We start from the raw sequence: 17832 nt of genomic DNA, 5'->3' as shown, positions 1-17832 counted from the left end.
ACCGAATTCACCTGATTTGGCTCCCTGTGACTTCTTTCTGTTCAATCGAGTTAAAAAACCATTACGGGGAACGCGTTTTAGCAGCCGAGAGGAAGTAATGGAAAAATCGCAGGAAGCACTGATGGACATACCGAAAACCGAATATAAAAAATGTTTCGAGGATTGGATCAAGCGCTGGCATAAGTGTGTTGCAGTCGATGGGGATTACTTTGAAGGGGACAATATAGATTTAGATGAATAAACTTGTATTTTTAATTTTCTGAATAAATTCCGGGAAATTTTTGATCAAGGTAGTATATATATAATATATATATATATATATAATCCCTCCCCGGACTACAACCTTGACGTGGTGGAAGGGCTTGCGCGTTCCGATGACCCCTAGAGCTGTGTTGGCGGGAGTAATAATAATTGCTCCTGGTGGGGTCACCCATGCCAGATAGGTCGAAGGCTAAGAGCCAGACGAAAGGTAGTCCACAGTTGGACGGAATGAAGGGAGGAGGAAAGTACTCGGAGCTGAAGAGGGACCTGATGTAGAGTAGGATGTTGTGTTTTGCTAGGGGTCACAAATTATTTGATTAGTGATTATGTCTATCCAAAAAACTACCCTAACCGGTAGATTACCTAATAATTATAATAATCATTGCTCCATAGAAAGTAGCCATGTGAATACGTGGACGTGACCATCGAACTGGTTCTCATTCTAGTAGCAACCCGCATGCTCTAAATACCCGCAATCAACTGACGTGGGTTGGATTGCTTTTCCAAGATCTCCCATTGCTATTCCCACCACAAATCACCCATCTGCATTGGTGGCAAAAAATGAATTTACTTATTTTTGGGACAGACTTTGCATTTCTTCAAGGGTTAACTTTAAAAGTGGATCAGTTCACTTTTTAGAACCCAGTTTTTATAATGCCTGGCAAAATAAAATCGCAAAGGTCCAAAGGATCAGCAAAATCGCGTGCCCACAGACGACACCGTGGTTAAGAAACTGTCTAAGCATATAAAAAGGCGTATAATATGAATTAAATCCAGCGATTGAATTGGTCCGGGTACTCGTGGATATATATATATGTTAACTTAAAGGAATCATGCTCTTTTGCTCTCCCTATGAACGGCGACCTTGGCGGTGTATGCGTTCTCAAGGCCCCGAGAGCTGTGATGGAGGGGGCAATGATACTTGCTCCTAGTAGGGTCACCAATTCCTGATAGGTCGAAGGGTATGAGCCAACAAAAAGTAGTCCACACAGCAAGTGTTCCTGAATGATGATGCAGCAGAAGCAATTGTCTGACCCCAGTGGGATGACCATTTCAATGACGGTGTGGCGTTAAAAATTATACTGCGGAAAGTAATGGGAAACCACCTCAAGTACCTTTCCCAGAATAAATATGGATGAAAACTATATGGTTTGAGCATAAGTACTGATTATTAATTAATTATTTTAAATTAATTCAAATAATATTATACTTCTGGGGAGTCAATATACGAATACCTTTGGTAGTCATGCATATCCTCGATTGTGGGCTGTTTTGAATGATCGACGTTCTGCAGTCTTAGAAGCATAAAAAATTAAGTGTTTCTTATTTCACATATTTGTTTCCTATTATTGTCCCATAAAGCACACTATTCGAACAAAATGGCATTTATTACTTTAATCTCCAGAGGCTGACGTATTGCCTCGTCCTTATCTGGTTCAATACGAGCTGACAAAATATCTAAAAATTTTCTTCCATTTAGAGAATCATCTTGGTTTGCAGAGCGGTGATTGGCATGATTGTTTCCAGTATTTTATTAAGTAAGTACGAAAATTTTTTACTTTTATTATCAGTAAAACCAAAATACTCAACAAATAATGGAATACGTTTAAAAAACTATTCCGATTCGCCCCAGGCTCCCCTCTGAACACATCGCGAGACACAGGTCAATACGTTTTATAGAGAAGACGACAATTTTGAGGTAATCAAAATGGATTAAATCTATTTTCTGTTGTTTCCTAAGACGCGGGTTCAAACCCAGGTTGTGGTGTACTTTCAAATTCGTGTACCGTAACAACTTGAGCACTATCTTTCGAAGTGTACGTGAAGTTCGCGTTGAAATTGGAGGTACTAATTTGAATATTTGAATATAAATATTAATATACAAAATGCCAAATCAGCAATTAGGAAAATAAAAATAATACGAGGAATCCACCGAAATTGACCATGTTAGCTGATGCGTCTATGTCCATTATAGTATTAAGTCCCATTAAAACCATACAACGGCTTCTATTAACGAGTGATTTATGCATAGCTGAAACTCCACAGTATATAAATCTTCCTTCTCGAAGCATAAACACCGTTATAAAACTCAAGGTCGCTAAAGATAATTGGCGAGAATTGAGGTTTTCAGATTTGAAAATGGAGAGGGCCGTACAAAATAACAGGGTCGGGAGGAGGAAAAGAAGACAAAGTGTGAAATTTACTCGAGAATGGGAGGGAGGTTGAGAGAAAGTGTGAATGGAGGGGATACCTTGAGGTAACGGTCGTTATATTGACGGCTATGATGTTACGCTAGCGGGTGAGATGGGATTCAATTAATTTTCATTTATACTACATACTTGATGTATCACGATACCGGCATTGCATGATAACTGGTCATTCAATGACTGTTCTCCTGCTACATACTTTTCGAACATGTATTGGAGCACACAGTGAATTCAACTGAGATAAAAATTCAATCTATAAATTATTATTAATTTAATTTTAATAATGATAGTTTGCATCTCCTCAAGATAAGTATCAAAAAATATAAGAGTAAAATATCAAAATACTGGAATATAACATAGTAAAAACTAGTTTATGGGTTAAAAAAATATTCGCACTTAAAATGCACAGAAAATAAATGGCAATTTAATATGGAAAAGGCCCCAAATATGCATTTGAACGACAAGCACCCAGCATAAAAATAGAAATAAATAAATAGAACATACGTAAACATGAATCGACAAAATAAGAACGAAATTGAAAAACCTATGTAAAATGTGTGAAAAATAAGAAACTTAGACCTACTGACCAATCATAATGACAACATAATAGCAAAATTTTGAATTTGATGCTGTACCACGTTGGCTATATACTCTTTTGGATGATTTTTTCGCTAAATATTGAAAATATTTTCAAAAGACAACGTTCCGCTTAGCTGACTGTTACTCTACGTTTAGCTAAAGTTGTCAACTATTGACCGCGTAATCAGCGGGTAGACGTAGGTGTACTAGTATTTCCTTTTTTGCAAATGGCCTAATTATGGCTCGTTGAAAATAAAACGCAGTATCTATTTCAATGCACGATCAATACCTTTCCATTATTTTAAACTATCCTTTGAAAATGATTACATTCATTGCCACATACTCACTGCCTTTTTTTCTAAACAATAGTTTTTCTTTAATGTAGAAAATTCAATTCATCTACGCTTTTTAGATATAATACTGTATAATACAATTCTTTTTTTTAAATGGACAGTTAAAATATAATTAGCCCGGAAGCACCGCTGGAATCAAACTCCTAATTCTCGTCAAATATTTCGCAGCCTATCATGATACGACGATGAATTAAGATTTTTTTGGTTTTGCTGATAATGTTAGATAGAATCAAAATTTCGGGGCAAACATTGGACACTTTTTTAAAGGAAAATGATTTCCTTTTTCCCTAACGAGTTCATATGGAAAATATTACCAACATTGGTCTCAAAAATTCGATTATTATCTCATGTCACGCAGTTAAACCCAGAAAAGGCTAACTTAAAAAAAGTAAACTCATGTTAATCATTTGAAAATTATTATAAAATCGATATGTTTCCTACTTTTCCAAGCGTGTTAATTAATCAACAAACGATGCCCAGTAAAGTAAGTAAGTATAAAATAAAGCTTATATTAAGCTGCATATTATAATTTACCACGTTACGTATTTCAACTGTGTGGTTACAAATTAGTCATCGGTTGTTTCCAATTCGGATTAATAATATTTTCGATAGTGTAAAAGTTTTTAATTCGTCCACTAACAGCTTCCAACTATGGACAAAACTGGGAGGTTGGAGCTATAACGGCGATTGTACCCTACAAGGCTGGAGTCCCAGACGAAATAAAGGCTGACATCGGAATCAAGATCGGATTGCGATCCGTGAATATCACGCTTAAATGTGAGTATCCTTGGCGGATTTCTCACTTTACCGATTTTGAGTTCTCCCAGGGGTAAAATTTTGTCTGATTTTAATTTCTAGCAAGGAAAAGTTGAATCATTTAAAATGCTTGCGGTAGTCAGCCTTATACATAACTATTATAAGTAATCGTTTAAAATTTTGGAAAAGTCTATGCTAAATATTGTCTTGAATCTGGTTTCATTGTAGTAAAACGTGCACTACAAAATGATAATTTTATGAGAATAAAATCTGCAACTTCAACATGACCAACTGTTTCGTATGATATAGTTGTATGACTCACAATATCACATAATTCTCAACGGCAAAAGTGTTTAGCACAAACCACAGGTTAAAACCTGTAGTAAAAACTTCAATGATAAGCAGAAGAGCCATACATGACAAAGACAGTCGTACTAGCAATTATTTTTAAGTATGCCTTCGGGAGTAGTCTCTTAATGGCAAATGATGAAAACAAATGGCAAAATTAGTTTTGAAAAATAGAGAAAATTTATATCAATTTAGTCTTTTTGAAGGTAGTATCAAAGCAAAATATAAGCCATGATTTTTCTTAAATAATCTATGACTAAATTAAACAATCCTACAATCATACCACACTATATATACAGGGTCCGTACAATAAGTATCGGGACTGGTCCCAAAAATCAAAATTTATAGCAGTTATCATAAAAATTACCTAATAATCTTCAAAATGTATTCCTCCTGCATCGATGCACTAACTTCGGCGCGTCTGCCACTCGTCAAAAGCCCGCTGGAAGTCGGTTTGCGGAATTCTGTTGAGAGTATTTTTCGTCGCCGCTTGGACCGCCTCGATGGAGTCGAACCGATATCCTTTGAGGTCTTTTTGAGCTATCCTTTGAGGTAATAACGCTGTCGAGAAAATCTTCATCTTCCTGGACGCAGTCCAAAATTTCTTGCGAAATTTCCACAAGCGACAGTTTTTGTTCCTCCCTCAAGACTTTCGGCACCAGCTTCGCGCACACTTTCCTCATCGCAAGATTCTCTGTCACAATGGTATGGACGGTTCCGCCTGAAAGGCCGGTCTCCTCAATAATAAGGGCGATGGTTAAATGCCTGTCAGATTCCAAAACGTTTTTCACTTTGGCCACCTGAGCACCGGTTCGAGTGGTCGTTGGTTGACCGACGCGGTGCTCGTCTTCGACGAGCTCCCAGCCTTCCTTTAACATTTCGTGCCACTCAAAAACTCTTGTGTGGCTTAAGGCATCATGCCCATAAGCCTGTTCAATGAGTTCAAGGGTCTCTGATGCGGATTTCCCGAGTTTAACGAAAAACTTCACAGCGTAGCGTTGCGCGACGGTGCGGTCCATGCTGGCACGACGGCACCACAAACTGTCAAACGACACAAAAATCCACTTCCTATCTCAACCCATTCCCAGAGGCGACTGAACTAAAGTGCGCCTGAGCGGTGGGGGACCCCTCTACCGAGCCGACAGGTCGTACCCCCATCCACCGCTCTGTTGAGGCAACAGTGAACCAGTCACGATACTTATTGTATGGAATCTGTATACAATATATTTAAACTGTATGTATATATATATATATATATATATATATATATATATATATACACACTTGAAGGGACGCTGAGTAAGGATGTTAAGAAAAGACGTAAAAACTTTGATATGGAGCGTAGCTATGTACGGCGCGGAAACGTGGTCATTGAAGCAGGAGGATAGACGTAGACTGGAGGCTTTTGAAATGTGGGTTTGGAGAAGAATGGAGAAGGTGAAATGGACGGAGAAGAAAACAAATGAGGAAGTACTTGGTATCGTGGGTGAAGAGAGGGGTTTGTTGGGAGAAATCCTGTGGAGGCAGGAAAAGTGGATGAAGGGGGTATTGACCGGCAGCGGGATGTTGAAGACTGTGATAGAGGGGAAAATGTTGGGCAAAAGAGGAAAGAGAAGGAACAGGATAGGGATGTTGGACGGGATAAAGGGAGGAAGAAAGTACTCAGAGCTGAAGAGGGACCTGATGTAGAGGGGGATGTTGTGTTTTGCTGGGGGTCACAAATTGTTGAATTAGTAATTTTGTCCATCCAAAAACCTACTACCTTAACCGGTAGATTACCTAATAATAATAATTATTATTAGGTAAATACACGACGTTCAAACTAACCTAGTGAAAAAAAATGGTTTAGTCTCTTACCTAATAATTATGACTCTTTCGGAGTTCCGTGGGAAGTCTTTCTTTCTTATGTTAACACTCTTTCCTAAAATTTACCATGCTGGATCATTTTGGCTCATCGCCCCCCTTAAATCGATTCAGTGATTACCACTTAAAAACCTTTTCTTACTGCGGCTAAATTTTTCACTAATCACTCTTTAATTCTTCGAATTTCTGAATGATGAGCTTAATCACAATATGTGCGCCTGGAGAGTCAACTATTAATTCTGGAATACTTTACGTTCAACATTTTACTACCGCGTCTTTCTCTAAAACCCTGTGTATAGGTGAACGTAATTGGTAGGCTACTTTTCTTTTGGATAATAAAATGGCGATTTTCCGGTGACTTCCTCATTGCGGTACTACAAATGTTAAATCAATTTTATCCATGATAATGGCGAAATGAATGTTGCTGTACTGACTGTTATACTGGTCGTACCCTTCACCCTTGTGCACAAGGGTGACCACTCACTACCTAAACCAATTAGGAGAGTAGTAACTGGCGGGTGTCATTTGCGAAGGCATGAGGCCTTCATCATATTTCACCGTATTTCGTTATTTCTTTACCCAAAGATCGTAAGCCCACCTCGTTGCCGCCGCTTATCCGCCGAGCACGCTCTCGTTCTTCGCGGTGAACCTTTCTATCTAGAACGCGTATGTCGAATCACCCGTATCCCGGGAATGCATGGTGGAAGAGACTCTGCTGTTAAAACAATGAAAACGTGGACGGTTGAAAGTATTTACTTTGCCAGAGAGTCTTTTAATCTGAATAAACATTCCGGACACAAAAAGCACAGAAGGGTTTTTGATGAACAGCCGCTAATTCAAAATCGCCTTACACCACAGTAATGGCTTCTAAACCCCTCTCTTTGCTGCGTTCCCGTTCATTAGGTCGGTGGAGGAGGGAGAGTGGTTGGAGAGACTGTTCAACGCTATCCAATTACTAAAATAATCAAGTGCTTTGCTGAATAATACCTTTCGGCGGCCCAGGGCACTCTGAAATGAAAGATATCCGGTACGGCTGAGGTCGAGACTTGTCTGGAAGCGGAGTCTAACCGACAGGGCATAATATCTGCTGGCCCACCCATTGTCGGGAGAGTGGTAGTTAACTGCGGAACTGAACAGCGGTGCCTAACTGTTAATCTGGAAAAACGGTAATCAACGAATGAAGGGTTCGCAAAATTATAAATGATAAATTTGGCAATTGCATTCTGGCAAGTATTTTTCTTTTAAAATATCAAAATAAAATTGTTTAGATGTTCCCAAAGTTATTACAGTTTAGAATAATATTAATCTTCGAAATCGAAAATTGATTCACGTTACGGTTTCACAAGCTAGTAAAACAACGTAGACTACACAACATAGGTGTTTAGAAAAAAATAACACAAAGCATTGTACAGTCATTATCCTTAAGTATTATACCACAAATACAGGTTTTATGTTTTCCTTGGGGAAATGGTTTCAATTTCCACCATTTTATTAAATCGGCCGATACTAAGTGTAATCACACATTTGACCTCTGATAGAGTAGTATTAATTCGGATATGCATTAATACCTAATTTAAAATAACATCTTGATCTAAGTAGAAAAAAGTTCATTACCGGCACTTTTTTGATTCATCAAAATAGATTGATTAGCTTTGTTGGGAAGAAATTAAATCTGAACTACGATATTTCGACTTTTCTTAACAGAGCCTACTCGTTTAATTTCAATTAAAATCAAGTATTGTGAATACCAGATTATGTAACCAGAAATTAATCTTAAATATCCAATACCGATAAAAGTATGAATCGTTCTGTCTAAGATATTTATTTGTTCTTCTTAAATCTGAAACTAATTGTGCGACGGTTATATGCACTTATTCGAGTGGCATGAAAATAAGCAGCATATTTCAAGGACGCGAGGCAAAAATTTCTAATTTAGCTCGCTGGGAATGATTAAAAAGATTATTGAGCTGAAATTTACGCTTATTTAAGTTACACTTTTATACCTTACACAAAACGGTCATTTTTTGTACCTTAGATTGATGAGTGATGCTACCAACAATTTTTGTGCTAGATTTTATATGCACTTTGATCTCTCTGCCGCCTTTCGCGACCATTCTGGCACTGTACATGCATATATTCGAGTACACCTGTCTTTGATTGTTCCCTCTTCCCGGTCGCTGTAATAATTTTTTTGATTCTCATTATGAAGCACAGAAACGCTTATTTTGGATGTATTTTTTTCCTTTTACAATGATGTTCATTCCCTTTGCTACATCAGTATTTAAAACTATGATTTTGGGGACTCTTAATATGGCAGTCCATCCATAATATGAATATATAGTATGCAGTCAATTAAGTATTTATTCTGATTTTTTAAATATTTTAAAACTCTAGGTAGTTTTTGAGGCATATAGGCTTGATAGGGAATAGAGAGTAGATCAATATTTCCATTGATGATTTCAAATAATGTTTATTTTGCAGCGGAAGGCGAGGATAAAGGAGTGGGCCTTAAGAATGAAGAGATAAACTTCAACGAACGTTTCACTTGGACTTGGGATCAGGGAAGAATAGGTTTTGGACCATTCGGTAAGAAACCCATATTTCGTGAGATTAAATAATAATTGCATGGTAAATGATTATTTATTAATACCAATATCAAAGAGGTACTCGAAATTGTGTTTTACTTTAATAATGTGGTCTATTGTGCTGGGCTCAATCATAAATTATCTTTGATACTGTCATGCTTTAAAATGATGAACGAATAATTTCTTTGTTATCTAAATGTTCGAGGTATATAATACGAATGCTCAATCGTTAGCTATGGCCAATTGATGGAACATAATGGTTAATTTATAGAAGAGTCTCCGAAAGACTCACTCCTGAACAAACTAGAATGTTAAATGAGGCAAAATGGAATTGTAAATAGAACCGTTGCGGGTGAATTTGAGCATTCATCGTCATTTCGTGCTTATTCAAAAAATCTATTGATAATCTTCCAAGAGTTTTTCCGCATTGGAAACTTCATACAATAGCAGAACCCTTTACCTGGTATTCGAGAAGGATAAGTACTTTCTTGTAGGGGAGACCGATGAGTGAAGCATGAACAATACCCTTAGCAGTTAAGTTAAGAACAGCCAGATAATGATGTCCATTGTGCCTCGGCTCGGAAAAGCAGACTATGAGGTGAGATGAGGCTTCGCTCACACTCGAGGTCCGAGTCCACACAATCCTCCTCCGCGATGGTTCTGCTGAGTATCTCCCCTCGTCCCTGCCCTATCGATTCCTTCTCCCTTCTCGCCTCTTCCGTTTCTCCTTTTCAGCCCTCTCTCCATTCCTTGTCATCTCTCCTTACCTCATGTCCTTCTCCTGCTGCCTTCTCTCCGACAAATGATTTGATGGGATGCTTACAGATGCGGAAGATAGGGGAGAGGAAGAAGCGCTAGGGGCGGACGAAAATTAAAGGAGGCGGATGATTCCTCAAGGTCCTTGGAGATGGGTTGGATGCTAAAATGCGGAAACGGCCGTCAGCTTGAGATCGCAAGGCATTGAACGGTAGCCTAAAAGTGACTTGAGGAAAGTATAAATATCAAGCGATGAAGGGTGTCAAAGTTGACACATTGTATGCTACATCATTGGTTCTTAATCTTTACACCATCCGATTTCCTCGTAACTCAACGAATGGAAAATGATTTTTTGACGCGTGAATAAGTGAGCTATCAAGTTAAATTTAACAGCGAGATGTGACGTACTGTGAGATAAAAAAGTGAAAGTTTAATTCCGTCACTCTAAAATGTTGACTATATCTTAAGTTTTATATCTGATGAACTCTACCCTCCCATATCAAACCAACCTTCAGGTTGATCATTGCGGCTTTTCATTATTAAATACAAATATTTGGCTGATAAACATGAGGATTAAAAGTGTTTAGGTGTAGGCGTAGATATTAATTGAACGCAACGGGCAGAAAATGATGATTAACAGGCAAGGAAATGAGGGTGAGCTGTGAGGGTAGAAGGCAAACGGACTAAGAATGGGGTGAAATTTCATTTGGAAATTCAGGATGAAAAAAACAATATATTTAAGCAAAAAATGACACATATATTACAAATTTTCTTTCATTTTTGATCTTTGTCTTGTTTAGAGTGGCTGTCCTCACTCATTTCCTAACAATTTGGAAGACTGAATTAAAGAGAGATGTTTTGGGAGAGTATTTTTGCCCGGATATTCTTCATTGTTTCCGGGGAGAGATATCTGAAAAGCAACACGAAAAAATGACAGCGGCGGAAATTGGATGATATTTAAGAGATAAAACGGCATTTTACCGGAAATTGGAGCGATTATCACAAGATCACACACTTCCGTCGGCGAATGCATTTATTCTCGACTCCCTGATAAGGGCATTTCGGATTCGGATCGTTTATGTCAATCAAAGAAATGTAGAACTATTCATTCGGAGGTATGCAAGCAAGAGATCCGACCAGAATATTGAAAAGAGACCCCCTAGGAGTAAAGAAATATATACTTGGTGTGACCCGGTAGTGAAAATGCTTTCGGCGAGATGACTCGCAATTTTTTAAGATAAGAGATACGAGGAGTGATCAAAAAAAGACCGGACTGATTTTATTCTGCGCAAACCGTTCAACGGATCGAAAAGAGATACAGTGCACCATCTAGCGACACATTTTACGGCTAAAACGAGAGGTGTTGCGTTTGTTTACGTCGAGCCTTTTACGCAGCAGCAGCGGTACGTGTACTAACCTGTTCGTCACCGCGTGCAACGGCAGCAATGAAGGAGCTAGAGGAGCAGCGTGTGTGCGTGAAATTTTGTTTCAAACTTGGCAATAGTGCTGCAAAGATATTTGGAATGGTTCAGCAAGCCTTTGTTAATAAAGCCATAAGTCTAAGCCAGTGTTTTGAGTGGTACAGTCGTTTTAAATTGTGCAGCACCTCGACAGATGACGATTCGCGGCTTTCCATATCGACAGAACCCAGCCATGTCAAATTGGTGAATGATTTGATGCGGGAAAATCGCCGTTTAACTGTTAAGGAAATAGCCGAGGAATTGAACATTAGTTTTGGACCCTGCCAGAAAATTTTGACAGACGTTTTGGGCATGACGCGCGTCGCATCAAAATTCGTCCCGCGGGTGCTGACTGATAAACAAAGATAAAAACGTGTGGACATTTGTCAGGAACTCCTGGATCGAGCCAATTCCGACCCAGACTTTCTTAAAACCATCGTAGCCGGGAACGAAACCTGGGGTTACGTTAATGATGTTGAGACAAAGGCCCAGTCTTCTCAGTGGAAAGGTCCTCATTCTTCGCGGCCCAAGACAGCTCGCATGTCCCGGTCCAATGAGAAGGTCATGCTGGTGTGTTTCTTCATTTGGCAAGGGCTGATTCATTACGAATACCTCCCTCAAGGTCAAACCGGCAACAAAGATTTCTACTTAAGGGTTATGAAGAGGCTGATGGTCGCAGTGAGCTGAAAGAGGCCGGACATGTGGAGTAACAATGAATGGCGTGTCCACCACGATAACGCGCCGGCTCACGCGGCGCTGATCGTGACAGAGTTTTTCGCCAGATTCGGAAATTCCGTGATCCCGCAGCCACCATGCTCTCCAGACGTGGCTTCATCAGACTTTTTTCTTGTTTCCAAAGTTAAAATCAACCTTGTAAGGGCGCCGATTCGACTCTATTGCGGACATTAAAACTAAATTTACGGCTGACCTGAGGAGGATCCCTAAGGCGGCTTACCAGGCAGAGTTCGGAAGCTGGAAGAAACTTTGGCAAAGGTGTGTCGCCAGCCAAGCCATGTACTTTGAGTACGACACGTTCCATTAAGCTGTATCCGTCGAAATAAACAGCTCATAAAATCAGTCTTGTCTTTTTTTATCACATCTTATAAGAGGCGCCCATTAGGGAAGCGTTTTTGCCTTGATAAAACGAATTCGTGCTCGTGGGCATTTCTCACAGCAGAATATTGACCCATTTCCCGTTGGATATTAGAAAATGCAACCAAACAAACTAATTGGCAATTTGAAACTCGATTACCGACTTGAAAGTGGATATTTAGCAAGCGGCTAATTATAAAAGACGAAGCCTAATCGTAATCGATGGATTTAAAAATCCTTTGAGATGTAAGCCGAAAATTAAAGAGACCAATTGTATCGGTAAGGTGCTCACCGCGTAGAAGATATAAGTTCAGGATCAAATTTAACGAACTGTGTTGCGACGAAATTTTGAGGTAGAAAAATGTTTTCCCGAACGGTTACTGCATTAAAAAAAAGCGATATAAAAAATAGACGTTACTGAAAAGATCACTCTTTGGAGAAATTTTTATGCTCGGAATATGTCCAGAGGAAATAGCAAAAATAAATTTTAAATTTCTGGGACGATCAGTAGCATAATCCCACAGTTGCCTTGTATTGCAGATGCGTATTGAAGGCGCTGCGGGGATGAGTGCGCTTCACTTCTCATTGATGATGCATACGGTCACTCGTGCGTTTCTAATTCGTCAGCGTTATTCACCGCACAATAGTCAAAACACGCAAGGTAGGAACGTCTGTACGTGTCCTTTCGCGTACATCGTATTCATGTCAAAAAGAAAGACGGGTCAGTGCTCGCCTATGTTAACTGTAAATGTCAATTTGAAGAGTCGGAGAAAAGCGTATGACACACGTATCACAAAATATCACAAAGACACACACACGTTCCCCATAATTGGCTCGACTAATGTACAATTAGAGACATTTTTCATTCTTTTACGTTTAGTTCGTCTCTTTCTTTATACGAAGAGTGCCCGAAAAGCAACCGGAATTCAGGTATTCCTTAGAGCGATTAGTGAGTTCTTGCCACAAGTTGAAAACGTTCAATAAAGAGCATTGCTTACAAGTTTAACGCCATTTACGTGAAACAATACGAAAAGAACGCCCGCATTTGTGGAGAGACAATTTATGGCTTTTACACAACGATGCTTCTTCGCTTCGCTGCTTGTTCGTGAACATTTGGCCAACCTAAATATTTTTCTATTCCTTTTTTTCTGAAATATACTCATTAGCTTTTCCCAATTCTCTCTATCAAACGTATTTTCGAAATAGGCAAATACATCCTATTGAAATTAAATAATTTATAATGTAATTCCACACAGTGGAATTACAGAGTAAATTATTTCATTTAATTTCAATATTATATGCAAATTCCATAAAGTTACCCTTGAGACAACATATCAAATACATCCTGTTTACATTAAATATTCCTCTCGATTAGTAATCTCATTACTACAATGGCATCGCTTGTGCCTCTCCCCTTCATGAACCCAAAATGAACCACCCCTAAGTAATCCTTTGCCCTACATCTGCATCTAGTCCTCACATAATGTAGCCTTTACTTCTTCGGAATAGTAACTAGTACTTATCTGACGAAGTTTTCTGGCCACATTCATTCCTTATAAGTGCTAGGAATCAGTGCATATAGACTCTTCCTCCCATATTTTTCTAAACCCTTTCGCAGTTCCGCAAGAATGTTGTCTAGCCATGTCCTTATTTGATTTTTTTCTCCCTTAATACCCTTTCTATATCATCGTCGAGTGTTCCTGGACCTAAGGAAAACTACTATATTCTTAATTTGTTTCTGCTAGAAAACTGTGATTAATCTCTTATCAAAAAAATGTGGCAAAGTGAAAAAACTAAGACTTTAAAATATAGATGGGAAAGGAGAAAACTATGGGAAAATGAGTACCGAAATACGAGAAAAACGACACGCCATAACGTTAACTTTCATACGCCTGTAAATTTATTCTAATTATTGTCCTGGCAATTTGGGTAAATGTGATGAATTTATGAGAACATCGGCATAAGTGAATTCTATTCCAGTCAACAGCAAATAGTTTTTTTTAATAACAGAGATGGTATATCTTTCCCTGGAATTACATAATAATTCATTAAAACTGATCCTGAGGAATTGTGTAGCGCTTTTTCAAAGTAATCAATATTAAATAATCTCACTGCTGAAATTTGGAATGTGGTCTTTCCTAAATATTTTTTAGAACTATTCTTCTAGCATAAACTCCCTGTTTATTCATTTAATTACATTACTAACATTTCGCACTGGCAGTTGCAACCCTATTTCCCTACAATATGTCATTTTCCGTCTCCGTGTTAGGGAAAGACAGTGAAAGATAGGGTGGGCAAGATAAACAAGTGGTATGGGGAACGATTCGAGGACACATTGCCAATGACAAAATACCATTTAAATGTATCCAGATGGAAAAGATCCAGCCTATGTCATTAGATCCCAAGTGTAAAACACATGGTGAAAATAAGTCATCTGCTTACTATCCCTAAGGTGCTTGGCAAAAAGAGCTTTTCTTACTAATTGGCTCAAACGCATTTCCTCTATTCCTTGTTAATATTGAGAATAATTAAGGAAAATGGGATATTTCTTTACTTATATAAATATAAAAATATTTTTTCACATGTTCTTAGACGATTTATTCCATCATGATAAATCAAATGATGGATTTAATAATGTATGAATGAAAACTGCCATTTACTGGTCTGGTTTTAAAAAGTAAAATTTGATTGCTTGATAGTAAAAGTAAATAAATATCACTTTCATACTTTCAGCTCTTAAAGTTTTATTATAGTCCATTCATAACAAGAGTAAGAATTGCGTTTGGCACAAAAGCATTAGCAAGAGAAAGGGAATAGCCAAAAAATGCGATGGCATGGAAATTACACATTTTTCGGCGGAAATTGAAGTCTGTAAATTAGGGGAAAGGTTTGGCAAGCAAGAAAAGGGTAGAAATAACATAGGCATGCTGGGCAACATGAAGCGAGAAAAAAAGTAAGCGAATTTGAAGAGAAGTTTATTTTATTGTCAGATGCCAGGTTGTGTTTTTTTGAGAGCAGTGAGGAAATTTAACATCATATCGTTGTGTGATGTGTCTAGTCTAGTGTCTAGTAATCCAGTAAAACATACCTTCACCCGCAAACATAATTTTTAATGTATGAGGAGAAAGAGAGAAGGAAAAAGCAGCGCGGAAGAAACTCTTAATTGATAACAATGCTCTTTTTTAAAGGAAAAAGTGAATGAATACGGATTTTCAAATACAGATTCTTTTCGCCACATCAAGACTGGATCTGTAAACTTTATGCTTTTCAATTGTGCCAATTCGGGTCTTGTCGTCTAATTCTAACTTGCATCCACGATGTCGCAAACGCTGAATGCTTTCTAGTGGTCCACAACCTCAATCGGATAAATCTCACAAAATCATTGTGCTCACGTATTCTTATTGGTACAAAACTGCCAATGACTTGAGAAGTTATTTGAAAGTAACAGGGGAGTGATCACAGGGCCGGGAACCACGCGATAGACATGGAGCAGAAAGTGAAAGAATCGCGGCGACAAGGTGTGAAGTCTCTTATTATTTCGTTCTTACCCTCTGCGAGTTTAAATCGTTCACAATTGTTGAATCTCATTGATTTATTTTAGGATGTTCAGTTGTATTATCATCTGTAGTGACCAAATGGAATTACTTTCGCATTTTAAATTCTTTTGCTAGAGGAAAGAATACATTCTTAGAAGGCAAACTACTGTCTCTGGTACTCGTGGTTCATTCAATAAGTTCAATGAAAAAATATTTAAAAAATATTATTTTGGGTAGATTATTTTATTTTTCATCATAATCTCCTTTTACCTCAGTCCACTTTCCCCAGCGTTTCTCCAACTTTTTAAAGCTTTTCAAAATGTAGGATTTTGGAAGGCCCAAAAAATAAGTATCCGTGTTGGCAAAGACCTCGTTTTCCGACGAGCCGTTTTTTTTTAAATTTGGATACGGTGGATTTTGTAATAAATCAAACTTTAATTATTAATATTCGCTATCCACTCGCGCATTGTCTTGATGGAAGAGAATTTTTATCTTTGGCAATTGAGGACGTTTTTCCTTGAATTATTCATTCAACTGGTAAAATAATGGCGCATAATACTCTCTATTTATCTTTTATCATTTTTTCAAGTATTTGATTTTGATGATTCCGCGTGCATCCGAGACAACCCTTATCGGTCGATTTCGCAGTCTTTGCCATCTTCGGAGCCGAATCGTCTTTCAAAACTAACTGTTTCGACTGTTCCTTTTTCTTTGAAGTTTATTAGTGTATCCATGTTTTTTCCAGAGTTATGCGTCGACGCAGAAACTCGCCAGAATTGGGATGGAAAATCAAACCACCCTCCGGATCGACCACACGAGTGCGTTTGTTCTCAGTGGAATTTCTCTTGAAATAAAACCACTGTACCATTGTGAAATGCCTATGGTCTTAACTATTTCGAAAACTTTGGGGTCTCGATCGCTCAAAACCATAACGTGGATTTTGTCAACCTTTCTGGAGGAAGTCACTGGATGCACCGAACTATGTTCGCTCATTATTTGTAGATGTGCGGTCACGTGTAAATCATTTACCGAATCGTAAACAGTTACAACAGGAGCAGATGTACCATGAGCTTAATACAACTGACCTTTGATATCTTTTGGTATTGAGTCTTTTAAATAAAAGTGTTGAATCACCGTACGAAACTAATTTTTTTCATTTTTCCGAATGAATCAATCTTTCTTGATTCAATCGACAATAAAAATAAAACCAGGTGATGAATACAGCTTAAACTAAAAAATTAGAGCAGCGAGAGATACTTAAGACAGCTTACTAAAAGCAAACATTTTCCGACATAAAGAGAACCATCTCTTAGATTTCCTGTGAAATTATCAACGGCTCATGTACTACTTAGGCCTCTTCTCCTAAACAAAATTGATTCCTATAATGCTCTTCTTTCTATGGAATACTTTTTAAGTTTACATGATTGACTTGGAACTTCCTAATTGATGAATTTATCGCGAGAAATCAGAAGGCACTCGGTGGTGCGGTAAAAGAAATCTTGGAAACCTATCTCTGAATCGATTGCAGCACTCGTGGTTAACTCCCTTCGGAAGGTTTATTTTTCTTTGGTCTTCTAACATTTTATGAGAAAGGATATTGACCTATATTTCTTCCAGTGGCCTGTGTTAAAGTAAATGGTGGCCGATCTTTGAAAGTTTTATTTTAATTATTTAACTTGGAGCTTCAACGTTCGTGTATTTTAGAAATCGTGGGTGTTTTTATTTGCTCTCTTCTTCCTCCACGTTTTTCTAATATCTTCTCCGCCCTTAACGGAGTTGGAAGTGTCTTTTCATAAAGTATGGGAACAGCCCGATTCTCTTCTTTGTGAAGATTCATGGGAGAATGCTCTGACACCTCCTCTCAAGCTTTCTTTGTCCCGTGAACGAGTATGCTGTTCTTCTCTGTTCTCTGGGTTTACGTCGAAGTAAGTCTTTGCAGGACGTTTTCATTTAGAATAGGTAAATATAATGAAATTGAGAAAACAGTTTTTCAACAAGGATTTATGACAGAAAACTAAGCGTATGCATTTCCGCAA

The 17832-nt window shown here is 38.1% G+C and overlaps 1 protein-coding gene across 1 annotated transcript in view; it reads left to right on the top strand.

The window, feature by feature from the left end:
• Positions 1-17832, top strand: part of LOC139695338 (dual oxidase maturation factor 1-like) — a 47501-nt gene that overhangs the window by 8184 nt on the left and 21485 nt on the right. The window contains exons 3-5 of the mRNA XM_071594047.1: positions 1742-1799; positions 4043-4177; positions 8849-8953. Coding sequence (XP_071450148.1) covers positions 1742-1799; positions 4043-4177; positions 8849-8953 — 298 coding nt within the window. The remainder of the gene's footprint in view (positions 1-1741; positions 1800-4042; positions 4178-8848; positions 8954-17832) is intronic.

The sequence above is a fragment of the Hetaerina americana genome, unplaced genomic scaffold (assembly GCF_022747635.1).
Source record: "Hetaerina americana unplaced genomic scaffold, ioHetAmer1.1.p SCAF_6, whole genome shotgun sequence".
NCBI lineage: Eukaryota > Metazoa > Arthropoda > Insecta > Odonata > Calopterygidae > Hetaerina > Hetaerina americana.
The sequence above is the reverse complement of the archived record's forward strand: the minus strand, read 5'-3'. Positions and strand labels throughout refer to the sequence as shown.